We start from the raw sequence: 25,550 nt of genomic DNA on the forward strand, positions 1-25,550 counted from the left end.
CTGTAGCTCTTACGACAACGCCTAATACTACAACTCAGCTTTCTCACCCATTTTTGATCCCTACATTGAAATTCTGGCCTTGCTGATTCCAAATAGTAAAATACCCCTGAGATCACAGCAGGACTGATTTTAGCCCAAATCCATTCTGTATCAAGAGGATGTCCTAGAAAACTCGATATATGATTTAGAGGGATAAGGCTTGGATTTGAATGCCAACCAGTCAAGCATTCCCAGCCACCCTGCAATTCTTGGTCTGGGAATGCAAAACCTTGCGAGGGCAAGCCTTATAATATCTGAGGGACGCTACCATGCAAGAGGTGTGATGAAATGGTACAGTAAAACTGTTCACGGGGTCTCAGTGACTATTGCTGTGGGTGCTGCATGCTGAGATAAGGATGCAGCAGCCTCAGTTCATAGAGCTACTGTGCCTGTTTCTCAGGAAGGCATTCCCCAGCTGCCAGGAACTGTACTGGAGACAGCTCCAGCTCGTCTGGTTTTGAGAGTGAAGGCAGGCGCACGTGGGATAACTCTGTGCACAGAGCCTTGTTCACCTCCAAACAACCTTTTCCCACAAAGGGAGCAGTAATCAAGCTCCGTTCATTAAAAATTTGCTGACCTTGATCAGGGAGCCACAGTGCTCTCCCCGCCACAATGCAAGCTGTCATGACTTTGGCCACCAGCCAGCCAGCCCATGCAATATGAACTAAGGGAGAGGGGTTTTTTTCTTCTTCTGGCTTTTAGATATGACTATTTGGAGAGGGTTTTTTTTCTTCTTCTGGCTTTCAAATATGACTATTTTACACACTGTACTTGAGACTTTACCATATGGGCAACAAAGGTACAAACATTAAGCTACCTCACTCAGGACTTCTCCACTGCCAACATTATTTTCTTATTAGTGTCTAGATAAACCTCATTTTTCTGCAGAATGCATTAAGGTGACTTTCTCTCTCTCTCCGTGTCTCTGTTGCACGTGCTTGCACACACTCACGCATATACACACACCCCAGTTCACCCCAGTTCCTGACACATGTCGGTTTAAAAGAGACTACCTGTAAACAGTTTCAACATATTTCTCTGTTAAGGATGAGGGGATACAGGAGAGAAACCGTCATCTGCACTAACTATCCCCACATGGGACTAAATATGCCCTTCATAACCCAATGTGATTTAATGTACTATAGTTTCAATGGGCAGCGTTATACACCTACTTACATACCCCACCTGGGATGAAGAGCAAGGAAAAAGCTGCTTCTTGTCCAGTGTGGGTCATAATTAATTCTAGTTTTAGTCCAAACAACAAATTATTACTGTGGAACTTATTATTATGGAAGAAGATAGAAGCGTGGGAAATCTAGGTCAGATTTAAATAATTAACCATTACTGCATCTCCCCTGACAAATATGCCAGTGCGTTTACTAATCCATGGTAGTGGCAAAATTGTTCTAGCCCAGTTTAGACCTCCAAGGGACACCTTGATACACAGTGGTCAACACAGCAGCTCCTGGGTTGTTGCAGTTCACTGACGGTGCTGTCTTCTGTAAGACGGAGGCCAGTAAGTCTTATTCTGCTCTTGAATACTTTTAGTTATCTAGTCATTTATGTCTGAGCAATGGATTAATTTCTCACTGATATCTGACCTACCAAAGAGAGGACCTTACTCTGTTTCTGGTTTAGCAACATATTTCAGTGCATACTTGATACTATGCACAGACCAAAGTGTCACCGATGGGACTAAAAATGCCATTATTTTCTAAATAAGGAAGGATTGCTTAAATTCTCAGTTTTACACACAGGCGCCTAAGTATTTTGTTAAACTGGAGCCAGTTTGAACCAGGAAGTACAGTTTATTAAGGCTTTCAGGAAAATAATGCTTCATTTGCTATGTAAGCTTTTTTTCTATCTTCATGGAAAGTATTAGCTAAAGGATCATGCTATTCAAATACAGGTATAAGATCACAAATACATTACTTTGGGCCCCTTTTAAAAGTGAAAAGTTACAAACCCCCACAAATCAATGCACACCTAATGAAAAAGAACAAACTGGTAAGAAAAAATATCATGCTGAAGGTTTTGGAAAGAAACCACTGAGCAGGGCAAAAAGGAAAATTAAAACTATTAATAAGACTTCTTCACAATGTCCCTCTGAAAGACTGAAAGTATTTTCACCCAGGGACTGCTAATTTTTATACTTTACAGTTCATAAATATTGAGAAGATCACGCACATCCCTATTTCATGCCTTGCAGAAACTTTGGCAACTTGGAGTTCCATAGCTGATTTTGTGATTAAAATAAACAGTCTGAATTTATTACTGCATTTTCACTTCAGAGTAGTTACTTTCAGGAAATATTAAGTTCTTATGCGCTCATTAAATTAGTTTTGCTAGTATTATAATTTATGTTCTGAAGCACAGTGAGGTTATTAAGTAAGTAAGGGCATAAACTATACAAAAGCCTCCAGTCTCTGTTAGGTCCCTGAGAGGACAGCATCTGTGAAAGCATTTTCATCCCCCAAAAGCAGCGTTTCAGCAAGCTAAAGCAGCTTGTCCTTACTGTTATACCTACTGAAAATGCAGGATACAACCTTTCTTCTCCTGCAGTCGAATGGCAAAAACACCCTTCGACTCAAATGGGCATTAGGAGAAAGTAAATAATGCTTTACCTAATACTTTACATGTTCATTGGGTAAGTCAGTACTGTCGATGCACAGCAGTTCCAAGGGCTTACTAATGGGACATTAGCAAAGTTGTGCCAAAGGCTATTCAACCAAGTCATATTGAATACATCTATAATTTTCATCTTACAAAACTTACACGTTTTGTAAATTCAGATTTAAAAATGTTTACAGAAAGCCTCCCAAGCTCTCCATGGACAGTTTAAATTCATTGGACAGAAGCTACAAAATCCTATCTCAATTATTCATTTGGGCACCATCCTCTGGTGAAGAATCATTGTTAAGGCACAGTTTAAGAGCAAATATTATAGCTAGAACAAAGCACTATTTAATGTTTTTGTGTTATTCTCTAACAATCCACTATTGCTTTTTCTAATTTATTGCCAGGGAGGGACAAGCAAATGTGGAACGGATTTTCTGCAAGTGGTTTATCCATCATGGAAGATAGATTTCTGAAACCCCACGCTGTGATTGAGAGTAGAGTTATTCCATGCACCCAGAAAACACAAGAAGCGCAGTGCATGAGCTTGCTTGAACACATTCACACGGAGCAGTAGCTGCAGAAATACTTTGCTAGGGCACATCTCAAACTTCAGGTGTCCTGTTCCTCCAGTCACAGGCTGAGGCATACGTCTCATTCTCTTTTCCAAAAGACTGCTAAATATGTTAGCATGTTCTCAAGGAAGGAAGTCCCTAAAACCATACAGCAGATAGCCTTCCTGATAAGGGTCATACATGTACACAATTATGTATGGAGTCCGGGAAACGCAGGCCAATCATGGCTCCTTGAAAGGCAGCGGTACTTAGCAATCTATTTCCCTGTCTTACAAGATCTTTCTCATTTAGCAGCAATGTCACTTCTAACGCACTGAGAGGCCGAAGGAATGTAGCATATTAGAACAGCATGTGCTTGGACGAGCGTGTCATCATGATCTTGCAGAATGAAAATAAATGATGCGTGCAGCAGAAGTAAACACTAAGCCTTGGGTGGTGAACTGGGAATATTTTTTTTCTTTCCCTTTTTTCCAAACAATTTTAAGATGGAAAATGGTTCACAGTGATGGAGAACAAACACATGGCTTGGTGAACCCCAGAAAAATGCGCAGTCTGCTGCAGAGTCTGCTCAGGAGCAAAGTGCAGCTAGTAACTTTATGCAAACTAATGTCCAAATCGCTGAGAAGAAAGAAAATAAAACTAAATGCAATGGTATTAAAAATAGATGAATTCACCAAAAAGAAGTATGCTTTCTGCATCCCTCTCCACTGCCTGAAACAATTCCAGCTATCTAGCCTTCAGCTCCAAGCATGAGGACTATATTGCTCTGATCTGTCATCTTTGAATCTCAGATCTGTTGTGCATCTTCAATGTGCCTGAGGATTTCCTTCTCTTTTCTTCCTATCTGTCCTCTATGGACACCCTTTTTCATAATGAGATGCTCATGACTGCACCACAGCTCCTTTGAAAGCAAGAAATGTAACCAAATACAGCTTTACTCAACATCAGAAAGAGTGGGAGAATCCAGCCTATTTTTACTTATAAATTATTCAGAAAGCTAAATAAGAAGTGCAGTCATGAATTCATGGGCTTGATCCTAATTCCTTTGAAGTCAGTGGCAAAACTCCAGCTGCCTTCAACGGTGGAAGGACTGGTGCCCATCTGGCACCAATTTCAGTACCAGAAGAGTCCCTGTTTGAGTTTGTGAGGAGTTTACTGACAAAATTATTTTTTCATCAAAACCCAAAACTCATCAGAACTTAAGTACTTCACAGGAACATGCTGGTTTTGACAAGATGTCCATCAGGAAACCATTTCTTAGATGATGTTTCTCAGCTAAGATGTAGAAATGACCACGGCTACAGTGATTTGGGAGTTCACCCAGGCACCTGGGCTCCTGGCTCAAAGTGCCTCGTGGAGGAACAGCCACAGGAGACCTGAAACAACACTCCCACTTTCCTAATAGAAAACCACCAGCTTTCTGGCTATGCTGAGTCTCCCTCACTCTTGTTCTTGTTAAACAGAAAATGCCTGTGACTCTCCCAGGTGCCCACCTGCACAGTCACAGAAGATGCTAGTGCTGGCAGAAATGGCAGCCTTATGCTGGGCAGCAGCCTGGACAGCAGAGCAAGATGGACTCAGGAGGCTTTCAGAAGCAGTTCAGATGTAGTCCTAATGCCTTGTTGACAGCTGGCAGCTGTATGAGCCCTTTACCATTGCTGCCATTACTGCAAGGAAGGGAAGCCCTCTGAAGCAGCTTTTTGCTGAAATATAGAAATGCCTTCACCTTGAACCAGCTGGACCTCAAAACTTCAGCATGGGCTAGGAAAGATACTGGTTCCTGGATCATAGTTGTGTGCATCACTAGTGACCTCTAAGCACTATCTGCAGAGCCTATATGCCTTAAAAAGAGCCAAGGCTCACGTTTTCAGAGTTTTCTGGCAACTTTCTACCTCCTTCTTTAATGTTCCACAAGGCTCCTGGTGCTATTGTTTAATTGGGTGATCAACAATACCTATGAAATTTTGAATTAAGTGAAAACTGACAAGTCAAACACCACCAAAGCAGAGGATCTCTTCAGAGTCAATGCACACATCAAGCTTGGAAGTCTCAAAGCAAACGGCTTCCCAGTTATGCTGTGTGACCCCAAGTAATTATAAACTGGATTGTGAAGCAGGCAATATCATGCTCACGTTGTTGTGTGGACCCCTGTCTTCTTGATAGTTGCACTGTGCACACATGCTACCAGACACAACATCATGCCCTTTTGCTCATTTTCTGAAATTTGTTCCTGGAAATATTGTTCTTGAAAGTATTGGGTTTTTTTAGTGTTCACAATTACATAAAGGAAGCAACAATAACATGTCTTTTTTTAGGAAAACACTTGCTTCCAACTGAATTTGATAAAGGATAGGGATGAAAGAAAGAAAATACATATATTTGCTGAAGTCCTTTCTGAATTTGATAACAAAAGTGTTCTGGTGAACAATGAGAAAAAGGCCTACACACACATCACATCATCAGTGTTATCTGCAGAAAGCATGAAGTTGGATAAATCTGTGAAGCTCTTGGAAGCTCTTGGAATCGCAGCACAGGGAGCACATGGGAGAGCCACAGTAATTTTTCAAGTACTGCAAGGCTTTGCCTACACTGAGCAAGCAAGGAGCCTTTGTTGCTGTGATTTACAACTTTGTGTAGAAAAAGAAATCTGGTGCAATTGGGGAAAATTAAGTTTTATGTGCTGCAACTGAAGATTACCTGTGGGGAATCGCACACAAATAAATGTACTGCTGTCTCTACCTCTGACAAAGCAGTGAAATGAAGAATGAAAGCAAATGCCAAGAAAATGCTTTGGTTCAATTGCTTGTAAAAGAAACCAAGGTATACACACTTCAAGCAGACATTAGTACTAAAGGGCTGTGATAAACAGCCTTTGCCCTGTGTGTGCTATATATAGGAAAGAGAAATTTTTGACTACGTATTCTTCTGGCTCCTGCTTCCCAGATACAAGACAGAGAAGGATCGCTGGATGTGGTACAGGGCATTTGCAATAGAGCAACGTCCCAGGGGGCTGTACAGTTAGATATTGTGTGCATGGAGCTCCTTCTACAGCTGGCTACAAAGCAGGGCTGCTGGTTGTGGTGGAGAGTTGCAGCACCAGCTCCGGGGGTCTCACTGCGTGTTTTTCTGGGAGCAGCCAACATTAAAGGATGTCAGCCACACGTCACAAAAGCTGCTGCATCACTGGAGAGCTGTGCCCAGGCTTCGGTTTCACTATTTGCCAGACGGGGTGAAAATATGGGTGAGGACAAGGATGTGCTGCTGTTTTACCTGAGTGCCTGACCACTCTTTAGGGACAGCTCTGGGGTGTTTCTCTGAAATGGCAGATGAACTGTCCATGTTTGTGACAGGCAGCATCAAACCAGGATACATGGATCATCTGTGTGACAGGGAGGCCCACCTTCTTATGTTCTGAGAGAGACCTCACTTGCCAGCCTGAGTTTGTGTCTCGTAGTTTCCCTGTGGCTACTATGCTGTAAACTCTGCTGGAAATTACCTGGCCTTTTAAAGTGCCTCCTGCCCACATAAACGTGCTGATGCCTGGTACAACAGCACAGCTCTCTTTTCCCTCTTTGCATCCTTCTTCACTCTATGCAATGATGAGTTATTTTTAAACAATTTTTACATGAGGTTCTCTTACCTGGGAGACCTTTATACTTCTGTCATATTTGTTAAAAGGTGCTGTCATATTTGTTAAAAGGTAGACAACAGATTGGGACGGCATGAGGAAGCAGCGGCTGTTGCTCATGGCATAGTCATGTGCATCTCAGTAGTGTAGGAAGCCTGACCAGTAACTGAAGGCTCTGAAAGCCAGTCTGTAAGATATGAAAATGTGTTTTCTGTGCTATATGATGATGTAATTGGGTTCACAACCCTCCCCCCTCATCTCGTGGAAGAAAAATCTGACAAGGCTGAACTGTGACAAATTCCCTCGACTCCGCAAATTCTTGACTGAAAATGGCAGCATTCAGCCTCGCGCTCACGGCATGACTGACTGCCCCTCGCCTAGAGGAACTGTTTGCAGCCTTCTTTGGAGAATCTGAGATGTTAAAATATGATTGGGTACAAGGCCGAGGTCGGAGTCAGATGTGTCTCCACCGACTTGCCAACAGCTGCAGTCAAGGGGTTCATTGAACTTTCCGGCTATCAAACTAGAAAATGCTATTTGTTCAACTTCCTGAGTTTGATTTCTGGTTTAGGGTAAAGGACACGTACCCAGCGCTGTTGAGTCATGCAGTGAAGCAGCTAGTACCCTTCCCTCTCGTAGGCTCATCTAAAGCTGGATTCACGTGCTGGTTTCTGTCAAAGCCTGCTCTGCCACGGGTGTCACTCCGAGATAAGAGGTGTGCCATTTCTTCAGCGCCAATGAGCTTTGAGCAGATCTCTTAGGATGCTCAGGCACATGTGTCACATTACTGCAATAAAGTACGATGATTGCCGGCATTAGTCACTTTTATGACATCCATATGCAAATGCTGTTTATGTTAGTATGCTACAACTGGAAGGAATTTGGAAAACCACTGCTCTGGGCCATGCTGTTTGAGTTCCGAGATGGCAAAATTAATGGGCTAGCAAAAAATCTGCACAGTAGGAAATCTTTCTGAAAGTGCTGGGTTGTTTTTTTTTCTGTTTGTGGAATTACTCAAGCTCAAATATTTTCCTAACACATTCCTTTCTGAAAATGGACGGCCCTGGGTTGCACCTACATTCTGTAGGCAGAGAGACAAGTTGTCCTGAGGAAACTGAATTTTTGCAAACTGTGACCACACCATGTGATGCAGTCACACAGAGACATTTGTTATTAATACTTTTATTATTCTTGCCATTAAATGCTGAAGAACTCCCACTACAGATCAGAACTCCATTGTGAGAAATACTACGTAAACATAGAGCAACAAGACAGCTCTTGGCCCAAAGAGAGTACAACTTAAGAGGAGGACAAGAAACAATATAGATATAGACAAAATATACAATAAGATAGCTTTATCAGCAAGATGGACACAGGATTTTGCACACCATTAATCTTCTGTAGGCATCACAGCCAAGAACAATTTTATAGAGGAGTCTGGAGTAGCAATGCTGATGCAGATGTCTGGATGTTTTTGAAGCATTTGTCACAACAGTGAAGAGCAGAGCACTATGGAAGAAACCGAGAATTTGAAAAAAATGACAGTGATTGGCATCACTGGCTGATCAAAACCAAGGGTTGATCTTTCAGTAGTAAATAAAAGATGATAGGTAGAGAGAAAAATGAGTAATCAAAGGTTTGCAAGTAAGGGCAAGTTGCATGGGCTCTACGGGACAGAAAAGGGTTTCGGAGAGAAAGAAAGAAGTGGCAGCAGATGAGCAGTCTGGATGGTCATGAATCAGGCAGGTCTGCATTTGTTAAGGATGCAAAAAGGGTATAGCCATAATCAGAATATGAGATGACGAGAGTTTGATCTTTGTGTATGCTCAGCAATCAGGTTGGACAAAGATTACATAGGACTGCCAGCCACATGGATGATTGGAGCCAGGCATGCGGATGTGATTCCCACTGGCAATGTCTTTATTACTTGCCATGAAAGTACATTGATCTCTCTTTAACCAGTGACCAAATAGGAAGAGTAACACACTTAATTCTGACTGCGTACTGCACTGAAACCTCAGGTATGTGTTGAGTGAGAGTTGCTCTATGCAAAAGCAGACATATGTGTCGCTGGAGTGGTGTGCAGCTGCCTTTGCTATGACCTTAAACTCAGCCCTCAGGAGCGCTGCTGTGCCCGCAGGGACCCCCATATGACAAAACCTTGTGCTCGAGACAGAGCATGGCCCAAAGCAGTAACCAGCCAGGGTTAAACCATGACAGCCCCCCAGCTGCTGCGAGGCAGAGAAGCTCAGTGCCAGCAACAAGAGCTGCCAGACCTTGTCATGGCCTGTGGGACTGCCAGGAATGGGGTATCAATCATCTCTATAGCCCTCCTTCCACCCCAATAATTTATACACACAGAAAGAGGAAAAACAGGCACCCACCAAATCAATTCAACCACACTTCTCTCTCCTGAACAAGGTACCTATTGAAGGAAAAGGTTTTGGCTGGGAAAACGCAAGCCTGTCTAAGCACTAGGCTGCAGCAAGGAGGGAAGGTGCTGAGGCCATTATTTCTGCCCTCAAAGGGAAGACACACTGTCCTTCCTCCTGGGCTAGGAAAAGGGAAGAAAAAAGACACAACAGGAAAACATGCCTGTAAATTCCTTATTCATCTGCTGACGTAGAAGCAGATTAGAGAAAAGGGATCAAGGAGATCACCATCAAGAAACATGCCACCATGCTTTACTTTCCCCACCATCCTCAAGCCACACAGGGCTTGAACCAGTAGTGCTCTCCCTCCTTCTGCAGGGTTCCTTTCTTCTCGAGAAACAGTAACACAAGGCAGAGTTGCCTCTTCCTTCAGTGCCATCCCTTTAGCCACAGGGCAAGAGGAGAACATCTCCAGCATGAGTCCAGCGTGACCACTGCCTGAATGTTCTGGCGCCTCTCCTGCTTTGTTCCAAGGTTTCCAGAAAAATTCTGTTATGGAAAAATTGTATTATGGAAACCTCTCTCATGAAATTTCCTGTCAAATTGATTCAATTGTGTCTAAACAGATCAGAAGACTTCAAAGTTAGACTTAGAGCAGGACACTCCCTCCAGCCTTATTTAAAACCAAGGCTAATATTATTAACCTTGTTTATGGAGTACCTAGTGCTGCTTTGTCATAAAATTATAACTTAATAAAATAATTACATAAATTGAGGGACAACCAGGAGGTAGAGGAGGTTGCTCACACAAAGCCCCACGTTCCTCACCTCATGATTTTGATGTGAATGGCTTGGAGTGCAGTTCAACAGCAGCATCGCCTGCAGAGTATCTGCGGGTGAGGGTTGCTGCCCTGGTCATGTTTTCCTGCAGTGAGTGTGAGTTGCCACATGTCCCCCTTTCCCGTTTTCCCACTTTCTGCCCTGTATCAGCATGTTCATGTGGCTATGCAGGAAATGGGATGACGGAACAGATATGACTGGAAAGCAAAAAAGCAACGACAACTTAAATGAGTAGCTTTCAACAGGGTGAGTCCCCGGATCCATCTCAGCATGCAAACACATGTCTGGTAATCCTGAAACAAGGAAGGCAGAAGGAAAGTGTTGTCACAGATGAGGCAAAAGCAGCAGCCCTTGCTTTTGTCAGAATAAAATAACACCAGTATCACACCCAAAAATGGCGCAACAGAACATAAAATAAACTATGGTTGATTTACTTTGTAAAAGAACAAAGTAAGCAAAACCAAGGATGTATGTAATTTCTTCTACAGGGTAGACTAAACACAAAAGGGTGAGCCTTCAAGAAGCCTGTGTGTTCTAGAGAAAATCTGGAAAAGATGGAGATCCCCAAATTAATTCTAACTATTTCCCTCTGTTTCTGATTTTTGTTTTTAATTTGCTTGTACTGATTCCTCCTCTAGCCTTTTGAACTTGGTTTTCTCAATGTTCAGCTCTAACACCTAACAAAATGTTATGGGATTTGAGACTTAACTCAAACATCTGGTTTTGGCATAGCTAATGACATTTTTAGGCTAAAAATCAACTTCACATGTTATTTTTGTTGTTTGAAGCATGCATTCAGCACATACATGCACTCCCGGGTCTCTTTGTGCCTAGAATAAAGACAGTTTGACCGTTCCAGGAGCTGCCACAATAAGAAGTAAGGAAAGAGGTAAAAACAGTTCATAGCTTCACCCTATCAGGAAACTATTTGTTTGAAATTTCAAGAAACTATTTCTTTAAATTACTCCTCTTTGAGAGCTTAAACAATCAACCTTATCCATGTTTTGTGACTCTTCACCATGGCAGAATAATATTTATGTAACATCTTCTGAAAACAGAAACTAGAGGAGGATGTAACAGGCACCCCCCATCAAATAATTCACAGCGTCCCTGACATCAACTGTCCATCCTGTCCCTCCAATGGAGGTCATCCCACCCACCACAGGCATAGCAAAGGATAACATGTGCTTCCACCTCCTCCAGCTCCTTTCACAGGCTGGGATTTTAATACTGGACTCACTTTTCTTTGTCACTCCCAGCACCAGGACTGTGACTCACGTATGGAAACATTTTACTCTCTGCTCGGATGGCTGTGACCGACAGCAAAGGGGCAGAGAAGACAGCCAGTTTGCCAGGGGCATCTCCCAAAGTCCTCGCACCTTCCCTCCGTGGCTACATTTGGATTGAAGATCTCCACTCTTGGAGTTTTACAGCACCAGGAAAGGTCCCCAAGAAGGAAACTAATTAAGATGTGCAGCATAGACTAACAAGGACACCAGGAAACAAAATAAAGAATGCCTGTGTGAGAAATAATGAAATCCTCTAGGATTTTAATTAACTGCTAGATAAATCGTGTATCTGTTGACATATAGCTTCTTAATATACATTCATGCATTAGCTCTAGGTAAGTGAGACGGAAAGATACTTTCTTTTCAAAAGGAAAAAGATCCCAGGAATTCAGCACTGCTGAAGCAATCTTTAGAAGCTGTCAGAGGTGATCAATGGCTGGAAAAGACAAAAGCCCTGTTCTCCTGCCTCCTCTAGAGAGAGCAGATTACTGATGATGTGCTCTAGAGCTGCCCCAGGGCCCTGGGATAGTGGCTACGCTCAATGGGGAATGCTAATTTCTAGCCCTTGGACTTCAGCAACTGCGCAGTTGCTGAAACATTTCACTCCGCTGGTTGAGTGCTATGAGGATGCTGAGCTCTGCTGGGAAGTCCAGAATGTTTGTTGTCAATCTCACAGGCAAAAGCTAGTCCTAAGTAATGTGCTATTTATTTAATTGGTCCTTCTAAATAGATAAAAGGCCAAGGGACTGATGCTTTGCCTGAGGTATTTTTCTACTAGAAACATTGCAGAACCACATGAACATCTACTTTCTTTTTTTGTGTGGAAGAGACTTCCTCAACACCCATGGCAGGCCTCAGCTATCCCAGGAGCAGATCAAAGAAGTAATGGGTAGTAACAAGTGCAGCTAAGCCTCCCCAAGATTTGCTGTACATGCCTAAGCATTGCCAAAAGCTTATTCATTCAGGGCACCTCGTTGCTTCTGAAAGACACAGCAGTTTCAAGGTTCCCTAACAAAATCAGAACAAACATTGACAGGTAGATGACAGACAGGTACTTTTGGAAATTGATAAATATTGCCTATAACATCAAAGAACTGACTTGAACATAGATATTTTTTGATGGTGAAATGGCAGGTTTTATGTGCAATGAGCATTGTGGGCCTTCACACCATGCAGAGCACAGACTCACAGTCTGAGCCACCACAGAAGGCAAGGAGTAGTTCCCCCTCCCTGAGGCTGGAGCTGGCAGCCCTGCCTTCCCCTCGTAATCAATGAAAAGAAACAGGCTCTTCTACAAGTAGGCTCATCTGACATGTTTTAGATGTCTCCCTTAAGCAGCAATGCCTATTCATCTCCCTACGAGCACCTGGTCGTCCTCTTGACGGTAAGGGGGAATCCAGACAGTTAGGTCAGATGTAGAGATCTAACTGCTGTTGGTCAGATGAACTGTACCTAGAGACCTGCAAGGTCTTGTGAAGGATTTAAAAGAGTACTTCCCAGTTCAAAAGTACTACTGGGGGCAGAACCGCTGTCCTGTTGCTGCTGCTGCTTCTTGGTGTGACCCGCCAGAAGGATTGCACGTCAGCAGATGTGTCTCTTCAATCACCATCCAACTGCAAATTTAGACATTTAAAAGAGTGGAATAAAAAAAGATGAAAGGACAGTAAAAAGAAATAAAACACTAAAATGGATGAAAATATCAAGCAAGATGCAACAGTTTGCGAAGACATTTTGTTCTCTCTGTCCAGAGAAATTGGGGGTTCATCGCTAGTGCTTGTTTTGTAAGAAAGCAGCCCCAGCACCATAACAAGAGAACATCAACTTTGAGGCAGAACCCAAAACAGCACAGAAATAACAGAAATGAGGCAGAATTGCACCCAGGGCTGGAAAACATGTATTCAAGCACAAGCATAGCTCAGGAGAGTTGGATGCAAAGGGAAGGGCCGTGTGCTGATAGCATGGGGAAGTGGCAGCACGTGCAAAAAGCAGGTGAGTCCCCAGTCAGTTTGTACTGGGAAGGATGACCAACAAGATTTTGCAGGGGAAGTGCTGGAAGTCCTTGAGTGGATTGTGGCTAGAGATCAAAGTCTTGTCAGTCCATCTTACTAAGGTACCTAACTTGCACTTCAATTTTTGGCACCTAGGAGGCAGTGCGTCAAAAATGCCTCATACAGATATGAAAATTCTATATATGCTTTTGGAAGACTCAGGAGATGGGTTTATTTGCCAAGGTTCTGTGCTTAAGCTGGCTGGGCTGGAAACCTTTGATAAATAACCCTAGAGAGTTACTTTTACAAAATAAAATCTAGGAAATTCAGTTGTTACTCATAATGGGGGGTGGGCGGGGAAGATATTCCTGAATATGACAGCTGGCCAATTTCTGGTTGAACAGTCCCTGAAATAATAAGAGGTGATAACAGTTTGGATGTGGTTTCGATTAATAGAAAGATTAGTCATAACATATAAATCTGAATAACTTAATTATGAGTTCATTCGTGGGAAAGCAGGCAGGAGGACAAGCAAGAGAAGACCTGTAACTAAAACTGTCAGTTCCCCAAAGGCAAATTTTCACAACCTACGGCTATGTCTAAATTTACACTCTGGCTCTCCCTGCGGCTCACCACAGGTCTCATGACTGTCTGGGCTGGAGGATGACTCAAATGTGACAGCGCTCCCACCTACCTCTGTATGCAGGCTTCCCCTCTGCGGCGCCCACCCGAGATGAACTTTGGAGGAACGCGCTCCCTGATGCAGAAACCAGAAAGCAATTCTGCATTGACTTGTCCACAAACAGCCTGAGGGAGTGAGTGATTAGAAAAGGTCTACGGAGCTGAGGAGCTCAGCTAATCTAACATGGCGGGAAAACCTGGCATTTAAGTCAAAAGGTGTCAATGCAGCTCAATTTCGTATCCTGAAGACAGAGGAAAGTCTTACAGAACCTGCATGAACGATCACCTCATGAAGGATGCTAGAAATTAACAGAAAACTTAAAATAAGTCACTCAAAATTTTTAAAAAATTTTTTTGCCCAAAGTCATGCTAATTTACATTTTACGTAAGAAATTAAATCAAAGATCAAAAGGTTCTTTATTTATATAAGCAAAACAGAAAATAAGAAATTGAGCTGTTATGCAGAAAAGATGGGCCACAGATTCAAAATAATGTGTATATATAATTATATATTGTATGTTCAATCTTCTCCCTTCTGACTGCTAATACTCTTAGTTTTCCTGCTTGACATCATAGTTATTTGAAGTTCTTTAAATTATTTTACTTTGTGTGTGCGTAACAGTACTTTAAATCAATAATTTTTATTCATGGATTGATGTGAAAGTAGTAGTAGGTGTATAGGTTCTTGCTGAGGTCCCTCTTGCAGCCTACAACACAAATTGTGCATGTTTTAGTTTCAATTTGAAACATGGGAACTGTATTTTGTACTCCATTCACGTAGAAATCTGATACCAAAAAGTATCTTGGAATATTCTACAATATTCTATGCAAGAGGAAAACAAGTAGGATCAACTTTTTAAAAACTACGAAGGTGCAGGAATGAAAGTCTTAAAACAATGTAATTACAAAATTTGAAAATGCATATCAATAAAGCTTTTCAACAGAAATTGGCTGAACACCTCTTAGAGATTACAGCTTTACAAGGTTCTTATTCCATTTTAATCTGACACACAAAAGGAGAGAGAACAGAAAAAAATCAATTCTGATGTTAATGGGTATAATTCTTAACTCATTAGTGTTACACCTACTTACTACTGGGATGAATTTGCTCCTCTGAGATTTAGTAAGTCAGCTTTTCTAAAATCATCTACATTAGTTTCCTACCCACCTTTCAAAAGCCTCCATTTTTATTAGCATTAAATGATACCAGCAAGGCTTAAATGAACCATTTTGACAGTCCTTAAAAACAGAGCTCATACATTCTTTTTTGGAAAAGGCACCAAATAAACATTGTTATCTAATGACTGTCTAATGATCCTTTTTTTTTTTTTGGAAGGATTTCATAAAGGATACTCTGAAAGGTACAGAGTATGTTGCCACAGAGACCACACATATATAAATGACGGGTCAGACATCAAGGTTGAATTCATTATGAGAGTCCCATCCCTATGGGACCCATCTGTCCTGCAGCTGAAGGGAGGAATCAAACAGATTGAGGAGAGAGAAAACATGCACAAGAAGCAGACAGGGCAAGAATTATGTGTTGATGTTGTTGAAAATGGTCAAAACATCTAGTAGAGCTACAAATACACACATGCACACACCTGAGTTTTCAAGAATGTAGCTGTGATGACAGACACTGGGGACACCAGGCTATTTGGAAATGGCTAAGATGGGAATCTGCATATAGAGAAAAAAAGTACAAAATCTGCCATCCAGATCGAATGGCAGACTGGAGGCCGCACCACCAGGAAAATGCCGAAGAACCCCAAAGTCAAGCAGGTCTCTAGGCTGGGCTATGGGAAAGGCTTTGCTCTCTTCAGGGTGGTTCCCCCCATCTCCTCCTGGAAACCTCCACATCTTCAGATTAACTGAACACCCCCCCCCCCCTCAACCATTTGCATTATCTGCAAGGTTACCCTCAGCAAAGTACATAGTTATACAGTTATGGACAAATTCTGCTGGGAAGATGGGTCTCTGTGACACTATTCAACAACCACAGCTGGGATCCTGGTAAATGCGCTCAGGTTCCGCTGCACGGGTTAAGCTGTTTTAGGATGATTGGTAGATCTAGTGGCACAGCACAAAATCGTTAAATGCGGTGCTCTGCTCTGCAAAGCTAATTTTGGAATGAAAAATCATTGTTTTCTTTAAGAAATGCATTTGGCTTTGGCTTTTATTTTATTTTTTTCATTTTTGGCTGAACTCTTTTTAAACACTGACTTGCAAGAATTCTTTTCCCCTGGGTCTCCGGGGAGTCCTGTGGATCGATGCTGCAGGGCACCGAAACCACCAGTTCTGCCCATTCTCCTCCTCCCTCTTTCTCCTAGACCTCCTTTCCACCTTTTTCTCTTTTTGACTGTGAAGAACAGGAGAAGATACCCATTACCCTGCTTCACTGCTCTGTAAAAAGAATTTTAAAACTCCTAATATTACTTAATCACAGCTTTCAGTGTCCCTGCTGCCATAAAACATTATAACAATGGGCTGGCACTTCATCAATTGTAATTTGCTGATATTACAGTCACAGTAGCGCTCAACATAATTGCCTTGCTCTACCACTGACTCGTAAGGCTTCTTGATCTCGGTCAATACTTCTTTGCATCGGGGGCTGCAGTCAGAAATTTTGGTCTAACAGCTCAGTTTTATGAATTTCCAGTTCCTGCCTGCCGAAGCAGGATGTGTCCCTCCGATGCTTGGCACACCATTGCCCTCAGATTTCATTCCCAGACACTTAAATCTATTAGGACACACTTTATTCTTCATTATTCTCAATTTTACACATAGTAGCACAACACTTACAACTTCCAAACACAGACAATAACAGCAGTTATTAAGAATGAAGGAGCTAGCTTGAAGACAGTAAAATAAATTTAGTTAGGACTTTGAATTCCTTGCAGGTCCAGAACTCCTCCCAGCAAGAATATGACTTCAAACCATACGGATTATTAATAAGATGTTTATTTCAGGAGAGAAGGCACCTTGAGAATCTATTTGATTATGTTGTGTTTTTTCTGTAGACAAATTAAAACATAAATTATCAGCCCAAATGACTTCTACTGGAGACGAAGGACAGCAACAAAATAAGAAAAAAAAAAATAGTGCAAACTCTACCTGACAGAACATACTGTGCGTGACTCATTCTGTAAAAGTCACCATTGTGAGTTGCAAGTATTTATTCCCTATATGATTGTAGCTTCTCTGAGGCTGGGACAGGAAAAAGCCTCTCTGCAGAGAGCTGTCAGACACAGCAGGTGTGCAAGCACCCTTGCTGGACACTTGTAGGGAATAAAGCATAAAATCCATGTCACATTACACTTATATGGCTCATAATGCTGAGACACAGACTTTCTACAACACTGCAGGGAGCAGATATATTTTGATGTCTTCGGCTAGTTTTTTGTGCCACTGCTTTGTGACACCACAGTCTGGCTCTAAAAGTTGCCCTCCGAGGCTTCCCTTAGAGAAGTGGACCACTCTCAAATCCAGTAAGCACAGGGTGGAAAGAAAACGAAGGAGCCTAGGGAGACATTGGGCCGGCTGACAAGCCCAAGCTCTGGGAGGCCTCTGGGGTCCTGATGAGGAATTTGCCGATGGCCCAGCGGGGCTGTGGTACACCCCTCCTTCCCACCCCGCTGCGGTCCGTGTGTGCAAGCCCTTTGTAACAGAGCACTTGCAAAAAGCCTTTCTTGCAAGCATCCATGTCAGGGGCATGGCAGAACATCGCCAGGACCAGCTCCCACCAAAGGGGATTCTATTCCCTGTTTGTAGCTCTGGCATGCTCAGCTCTAAGATCCTTGAAGTGACCGGCTTGTTTCCTAACGCTCTGGCTGCTGTAGCAAGGGTAAGAGCTCTTGCCTGGGCCGTGGGAACAGCTGGGGACATTAGTGCCTGCCCTTAAAGACGGGCTCCGGGCTGGAATTCGCTCCATCCAGAGTGCAGGGCTTTGGATGCCATGTGAAATCCCACGCACATCGACCATCGGCTCACACAAGTGGAAGGCTACTGTGAGAGTTAAGCTTTGCTTATTCTGCACATTTTGCCAAGATTTTGAAAACCGCTTAATGGACTTGGACAGACTCAAGGAGTGTTTTTAGAATCAAGTACTACTTGTTTAATGGGTTTATTTTATAAACATTGGCACCGAGATTTTCAGAACTTCTTTGGGATTTGGCTTGCTGATTCCTCTTAATTTTTAATGTGAAGTAACATGTGAAGCTGGCAACAGCAACATAATTGTATAACTCCAACAGTTGCATAAGCTCATCTCATATTTAGAACAAGACCTCCGTCCACCAGGATGTGGAAGAAATAGGTGGCTGATGTTTCTGTCTGGAGGATCATTTCCCTTTGGCTTCACAAACCATGGCACAAGTATTATGCCCATGTCACCCAACTATCTCATTGGAAAAGGCCTTTCAAGCCTCCAGATTCCAAATTTATACAAATATATGTGTGCATATATATGCAAATATATGCATAATTGTATATAAAGTTGTATTTATTTTATATATATTGTGTGTCTGTGTATGAAAGTATATGCACACACATATTCCGACCTGCATTCTTCTCCCTTGGTGCTGGTTGCCTGGCTGTTTGCATCTCTTTAGAAACTTCCAAAATTGTTGTTCTCACTCTGCACAGCGCTACCTCTTGCTTCTCTGTGGCCACCCGGGACGTGATAGTGCTTGGAGAACATTAGTGAGACAACATTGCATGTGTTCCCAACTGCTGCTGCTCCTCTATGGCTTTGAACCGTTCACCCTACCAGAGCAGTAATTAGGGAACAGATACCTCGGGGTGAGAGAGGGATCGGGATGCTGTTTGGTGTGTAGGCAGTGCAAGCACTTACAGCCTGCAAGTGAAACTAGAGCTGGGGAAAGGTGGTGGGGTGACACGGTGGCTGGCTGCGCAGAGGTCCCCAATTCACTCTTTCTGCAGGAAAGTTCAGGATGGAAACATAGCATTCCCCGGGGGCAAGAAAGAGAAGGGAAAAAAGATGAAATCTGGGAGAAACACAGCTTTCTCATTTAATCACAACAAAACTGAAAATGTCTTACGCGTTCAGAATAGAGGAAAACTAGTCATTAACTTATGCGAGGCAGCTGGTTTCCCAATAATGGCTCCTACACATTCTGGTTTTAATATTATTGTTCTTGTCAACTGTGGGAATGCAATGTATATTAATGATGGTTTATTCCAAATTGGTCATTGTCGGAGTTAATAATTAGGTAGTCAGGCACTAATTGTCTCTATTTTGTCTCAAATCATTAACTAAGAAATCTGGAGAAGTAATTTCGGAGGCAGGCATCAGAGCCACACACAGCAGGGGAGGGTCCGCTGCGGGCACAAGAGACGCTTCACTCCGGAGGGCGGCACCAGAGTCAGGGCAATACTGCTCTGAGTACCAGGTGCAGAGTTGGCAGCACCTCGAAAAAATACATATGCCTGTGGTGCCCATCCATTCTTTGCTCCCCTGGTTCACCCATGAAGGAGGAAAGCTCCCCCAAAGGCACTATGTGGCACATGGACCATGGAGCATCTCCAGCGGGGTCACCACGGGCCATCACTGCGCACTGCAGCTCTTCTCCCGAGCGGCATCCAGCTGGATTAGCACCAGCAGGAGGACGCAGCAATGCGAAGAGGTGGCACAATGGGTCTGCTTGGAGGACATGAGGTCCCAGCATTTACCTGGTCTAGTGGGAGGTGTCCCTGCCCATGGCAGGGGTGTTGGAACGAGATGAGCTTTAAGGTCCCTTCCAACTCAAACCATTCTGTGATTCTATGGTTTACTCTGAAATAAGCCCCCTGTGGCAATGACTGCAGGAAGGTGCTCAGGACAAGGATGGGTCTGGCGCACAGGGAATGAGAGACCTTGGGCACACAGGTGGAGCTGCACGAGCTCCTGCTGGGACAGGGGACACCAACAGCACCTCTCCAAAGGTCTGTGCTTTCAGGGAATGGCTGAGCCCTCAACACTGCTCCCCACCTGCAGGCAGCACCCACCTCTCCTCGGGTGCTTGCAAGACACCCCGGCTGCAATCATCCTCCCCTGTTTTCCCTACATATTGTGGAGATTACACCAGAAATGCTACACAGGCAAGCCTTCAACAGCAGTTCAGGACATACATTTTGCTGGCCACTTTAAATTGAACTGAGTGTATCCTCACGATGCCTTCGGGGACAGCAACCAAAAAATTCCCTTTTCAGTTATTTCAGTATAATCTGTCGTTCTCATTTAAGAATTTTCAAGGTTATCCTGCCCTTGTGGGCACAAAAAAACCCCACGAGACACCAAGAGGAGCACCCGCTACCCCCTGTTATGAACTTACCTCAACATAGAGGATAGGGAAAATGCCAATCTTGTCACCCAGCATTCCTTCTGCCCAGTTATCATCTACCCTCCTGATGACCGTCAAAATTTCATCCTAAAATCAGAGATACACAAAATACGTTATCAGATTTTTTCAGTAGAAAGGGGCCAGTTTTTAGTTGAGAACTTAGGGAGAGAGTACACAGAAGAGGCCATAAGTCACGTAAAAATGTTCCCTGAATCCTGGCCCAGTGTCCCACGCCAGGCACCCCATCCAAAGTACACTGAAGCACCTTGCAGATGGGTGCAGCTCATGCTGGCTGCCATCATCTTCAAGGGCCTGGGCACAGTGGTTGGTAATAGGTAACTCCTGGCCTCATTGCAGGAACAGGGAGAATGTTTGACCCAGGAGGTCACCTCTAAGCCAAAGGAGAAAACTCTCTAGGATGAAGCTGCCCCTGTGCATCTGAGAGCCCATTGTGGCTCTTGGTTCCTCCAGAAGACAATTCAAAGGGAAGCATCAGAGGAGCACAGGTAGTCCTGGAAACACTTCCAGCAAGAAGCACAAGGTGCTCAGCAACTAGCCTACGCTGCTAATGCACGGAATGTCAGTTTTCCTTTTAAAAAAAAAAATATTAGGAGGTGAAAGTGCAAAGCAGGTAAAAAGGTAAGGATAACGTAATAAAGTTGCATTCAACTGATGGATCAACTTCTGTTTACATACAAGTCTGTTTTGTAAAACTAATGGCATTTTAACGCTATAGTTAATGTAAGGAATCTTACAAAAATCTTGACTGAAGATGAACTTTTTTGTGATTATAAAACGGGATATTAAGCAAAGTGCAAATACGATTCATATTGCTCAAAGTTTCTTTTGACAGAGTTAAAACCTAGCACATACCAGTCATTACAAAAGCCCAGGTGACCAGAACTAAACCCTGAGTTTCCCCAGACTGAGCTGCTCAACTTGGACTTCTGCTACCACGTCTGTCTGCTGGGGCTGACATACTAAGCCCAGCCCTGAGCCAGCTCCGCTCGCTACAAAGGCTGGGGAAGGCAGCCCTCTCTGCAGGGCACCGCCTGGACGCTCACATCTTCTACGGCCAGAGGAAAGGAGTGGGCTGAGAGAAACTGCAAAGTGAAGTTTGCCGAGATGCTATTCATTCTCTCACGGCATCCTATCTTCCTCTGTTCCTGTGCAGAAATTTATAAAAAACAAACAAACAAATCTGCTTCCAGAAAGCTGAGACAGTTCCCTGCCATTCTCACTTTATTTCCACCATTCGCTTTAGGAAAATAAGAGCTGCACATGGTCTATCACCCTTGTGTAACAAGTTATCTATGTTAACTGGTGAGACGAGGGGAGCTTGTTTTTTGCAGACACTTCTCACACAGCAAAAAAACCTGCAAATTCCTGATCCAGGATGTTCAGACCGTGGAGTCACGTTGATAGAAAATGACCAGAACAGGAATGTCATGTACGTTGCAGTTTTTGAACATGTGCGTTTTGAACACGTGCACTTCGAAATAGTTTAAATATTTCCTTTGAATTATTCATCTGAATGATCCATTAGGGGAAAGCTCAGAGAAACAGCCACAGACTGAGTCCTTCAGCTATTTATTACAGCTGGAAGGATGCAAAAAGAATTTGTGCGTTTAATTTCCTGAAGAAACAGATAGCATTCCCTTCCAAAGCCCTGTCTGCACGGAACATTTTTGATCTGTGTAAAGAGCTGACAGTAATACATCTCTGCAAAGTTTCCACATGCTCTTACAAAAGACCGATTATCATAAATTTCAAATCTAGGTAAAGGGGGTAAATGAGGAAAATAAAAGACTGCATCGCTTCAAGAACCTGTTACGAGTGTTCCTACTTTCTGTATTTGTTTAGCTATTTTCTTAAAAGACTTTTTAAAAACCCAAAATGTGATGGATTTACACTTTCACTATATGTTTATGTATATATATATATATAATCTTATGTGTGTACGTGCATACATATGCATATGCATGTATAAATGTATGGGTGTATATATATATTTGCACATATATATATACACACACACACACACACATAAGATAAGGAATTAAGAAAAAAATGTTTAACTGTAAAACCCCAGAAGCGCTGGATTAGATTTTTTTAGAAGTACTGTGCAACCCCATCCCTGGAGCAGGTTGAACGAAGCAGGAAAGGTTTATCCTGCGTTGATCCTGCTCAAGGATGGAGCAGGGAACAAGTGACCTTTGAAGATCCCTTCTAACTTTACTATGAAATCTGGAAGCCTTTCCATGCACTGATCTCAGTTTGGCTCTGTCAGGTCTGGCTGCAGAATGTGGTCATATATATGAGAAAATCAGATAGCTGCACATCCCAAGATATGCTGACATTCAAAATGTGTATCTTTGTGGGAGAGCAACGTGCAAATCCTTGAGAATGCTTTACATTACAGAATTCATTTTCAGAAGGGTGTTGAAAATCTCCAGGAATTACAGCAAATCCCCAATCATCTTTTGAAATTCCTTATTAATAGAAAGTTTCTTTGAATTCGCAGCCCACGACATCATTCTATACACTGCGCTGGTGAAAGCTTCAACATGAACTATTTTAGTACCTTAAATTAGTTGGATAGCCGTGCTACTTATAAATTCCTAGAAAGGTTCCCAAAAGGATCATGAATAGTAAAGAGCCACAGATCTCTTGGCATACCACTTCAACTTTCTGAACTTCACTGTTTCGCATGTACTAAATTGATTTCCAGGCAGCATAAAAGAATCCAAGCCTCAAATCTCATTTCAAAAGCCAATGGTATCCACTGTAGTTTGACAAAGATACCTTGTGCTCCTTTTATGCCTGTTGCTAAAGTCTCTAATTATTTGCTCTCTCCTACTTGCTCAAGTCTCTCTCTATTCATCAGGACCGGGCAGCCTTGCGACAGGCACGTGGGACCTGCAGTTCCAGTTTATAACCATTATCAGAGAGGAAGTCAAAGATAAATCACATAAAAAGCAATCTGATTGATGGAGAAATGAACCCTTTTGCTGAGAAAACAGCACAAAATTGTGTCCAATAACAGTCATGATTCACAGCCTGATTTTTACTCTAGTCATTAACGGCCATTAACGAGGCAATACAAAGCAGATGCGCCTGCTATTCTGCAGAGATAACAACTCCATCTAGAGCACTGGGGACATCTCAGTGGTGGCAGGATGGCACCGCACGGTGCTTGGTGCACCCGCCGCCGACACTTGCCAGCTGGCATGAGAATCCCAATCGCTGGCTACCGCCGGGACGGTCCCTCTGTCAACAGCAAATGCTGCCGGAATTGAGCGTGAAGGGGCTGGGATACCACTCCCCAGCTGGGAACCAGTATTGGATGTGACGGCTCCGAGACTGGCACAACATTTGTTAAATGCTGCTGTGGGCTGGGAACGAAAGCGTTGGAAAATGAAGGAAATAGCTGAAGAGATTAAAAATGCAACAAGCAATAAAGCATTGAAATCGTTGATGCTACCTTGACAGGTTTGAGACTCACCTACCACTGGGACTCAGCCTTCAAAGGGCCAGGTGAACTCACGCATGCGAAGGGTGGTCAAACACCAAAACAAAAGTGTGGGCTGAATCTGGACTTAGTCTAAGGCTGGAGTAACTACACAAATAGACAACAGCGCAATTACTCCAGATTTGCACCCCGACAGCTGAGAGCAGAGCCCTCTTGCGCAAGGCTTGTATCAGAGAGCACATAACCCAAGAGAGGATGGGTTATTTTTTAATACAGAGACAGCAAGAACCCAGGCTCAACTGGGGTATGACATAAGGAGACATTAGAAAGCTGAATTAAATGAGTATACCCCAAGGGCATGCAATGAGACTCCGTAGGCCACATGGCGATTTCAACCATGCTTGTGAACATCAGGATTAACGCTTCTGAAGCTACGGGAGTTAAACTGGCGCAAAGCTGAGGCAAGGATGGACCCTGTCATTACAGAGAGCAAAACAACTGCTAACTGACTGATTTGGCTGATCACTGCCAAACACTGAGGAAAAATATGTTAAGTCACAGATCTGTGATGCTTTATCTTCTTGTAGCCACTGCAGAGGAGGGAACAGTGGCAGGCCCTATACTACTTTGGGAGGATGAGTTAGGGGAAGCAGTCCACTTGGTGCAAGAGAGTGACAGGTTGGAGCTTTGTTTGTGGCACTGGATACTCACGAATGAGGTTTCTCTGTCCCTCACAGTTTTATACTTACACATACAAAGTTATTGTATTTTATTTATCTTTGTCCTTTTATCTGGAGAGTGTCGTGTCTACAGGAGATGAAAATGGGTAAAGGGCAGAAGCCTTCTGCAACACTGATCAGGAAGATCAGCGTAAAGCAGACTTCACTTCCTTGCAGTGCACCTCTGGAAAAACCGGACGCTTTACTTTTGAAAAAAACCCAAAACCTAGTACAAGGAAAATTCAAATATCCTTCCTTTGTTTTCTTTTACTACGCTGGCAGATATTCTGACTGCATCGTAACAAAGGGGATGTGAAAAAGCAAGGACCAGCAAAAGAGCAACAAAACATAGTGATACAGAAGATCCCTATATTTGATTTCTCTTCTTGTAGTTTCTCTTCAGAGGAAAACTCTTCTTAATTATATGTTTATAAGGAAAATATAACTACCAGTGTTTGGTAGCATTAAATGCATTGCAGGACACAAAGAGGTTATATTAGTTTGTATAAACGGTATGCCAATGCAATCCCTCTACCTGAGGAAAGAACAAATAGCGTAAATGAAATTGCGATCAGGTCCAGCATCTTCAGATGCAAACTGAGACATTCAAATGATGAATATTGCTCCGAGTGACAAATCACATCTACGGCAACGCAGGCTCGTGACTCTGTGCAGAGGAACTGACTGAATCAGCAGATGATCTCAAATCTGGGCTAAACAGGAACCTTCATCAGCGCAGGTGACAGCTAAAATTAGCATTGAGAAAACTGATGAAAACACGACGGTAAAGTCCTGAGATGAAAAATAGATTATTCACTGTCAGGGAGAACAATAGGCAAGACATAAAAACAGTTGCAAGGTGACAGTGCATGTAGTAGAAGGAGCTAAAGAAGAAAATAGCAGTAGAAGAGAAACCAAACCCCCTTGGGGAAAACACAGTCATCAGGGATAAAAGGATGCAGACAGTAACACGAGGGGTGAAAAAAAGGAA

General features: G+C 43.0%; 1 protein-coding gene across 1 annotated transcript in view; it reads right to left on the bottom strand.

The window, feature by feature from the left end:
- The window catches only part of SH3RF3 (SH3 domain containing ring finger 3), a 251,374-nt gene that overhangs the window by 65,561 nt on the left and 160,263 nt on the right, over window positions 1-25,550 (bottom strand). The window contains exon 3 of the mRNA XM_054203839.1: window positions 20,360-20,455. Within this exon, the coding sequence (XP_054059814.1) occupies window positions 20,360-20,455 (96 nt within the window). The remainder of the gene's footprint in view (window positions 1-20,359; window positions 20,456-25,550) is intronic.

The sequence above is a fragment of the Rissa tridactyla genome, chromosome 1, assembly GCF_028500815.1.
Source record: "Rissa tridactyla isolate bRisTri1 chromosome 1, bRisTri1.patW.cur.20221130, whole genome shotgun sequence".
NCBI classification, from domain to species: domain Eukaryota; kingdom Metazoa; phylum Chordata; class Aves; order Charadriiformes; family Laridae; genus Rissa; species Rissa tridactyla.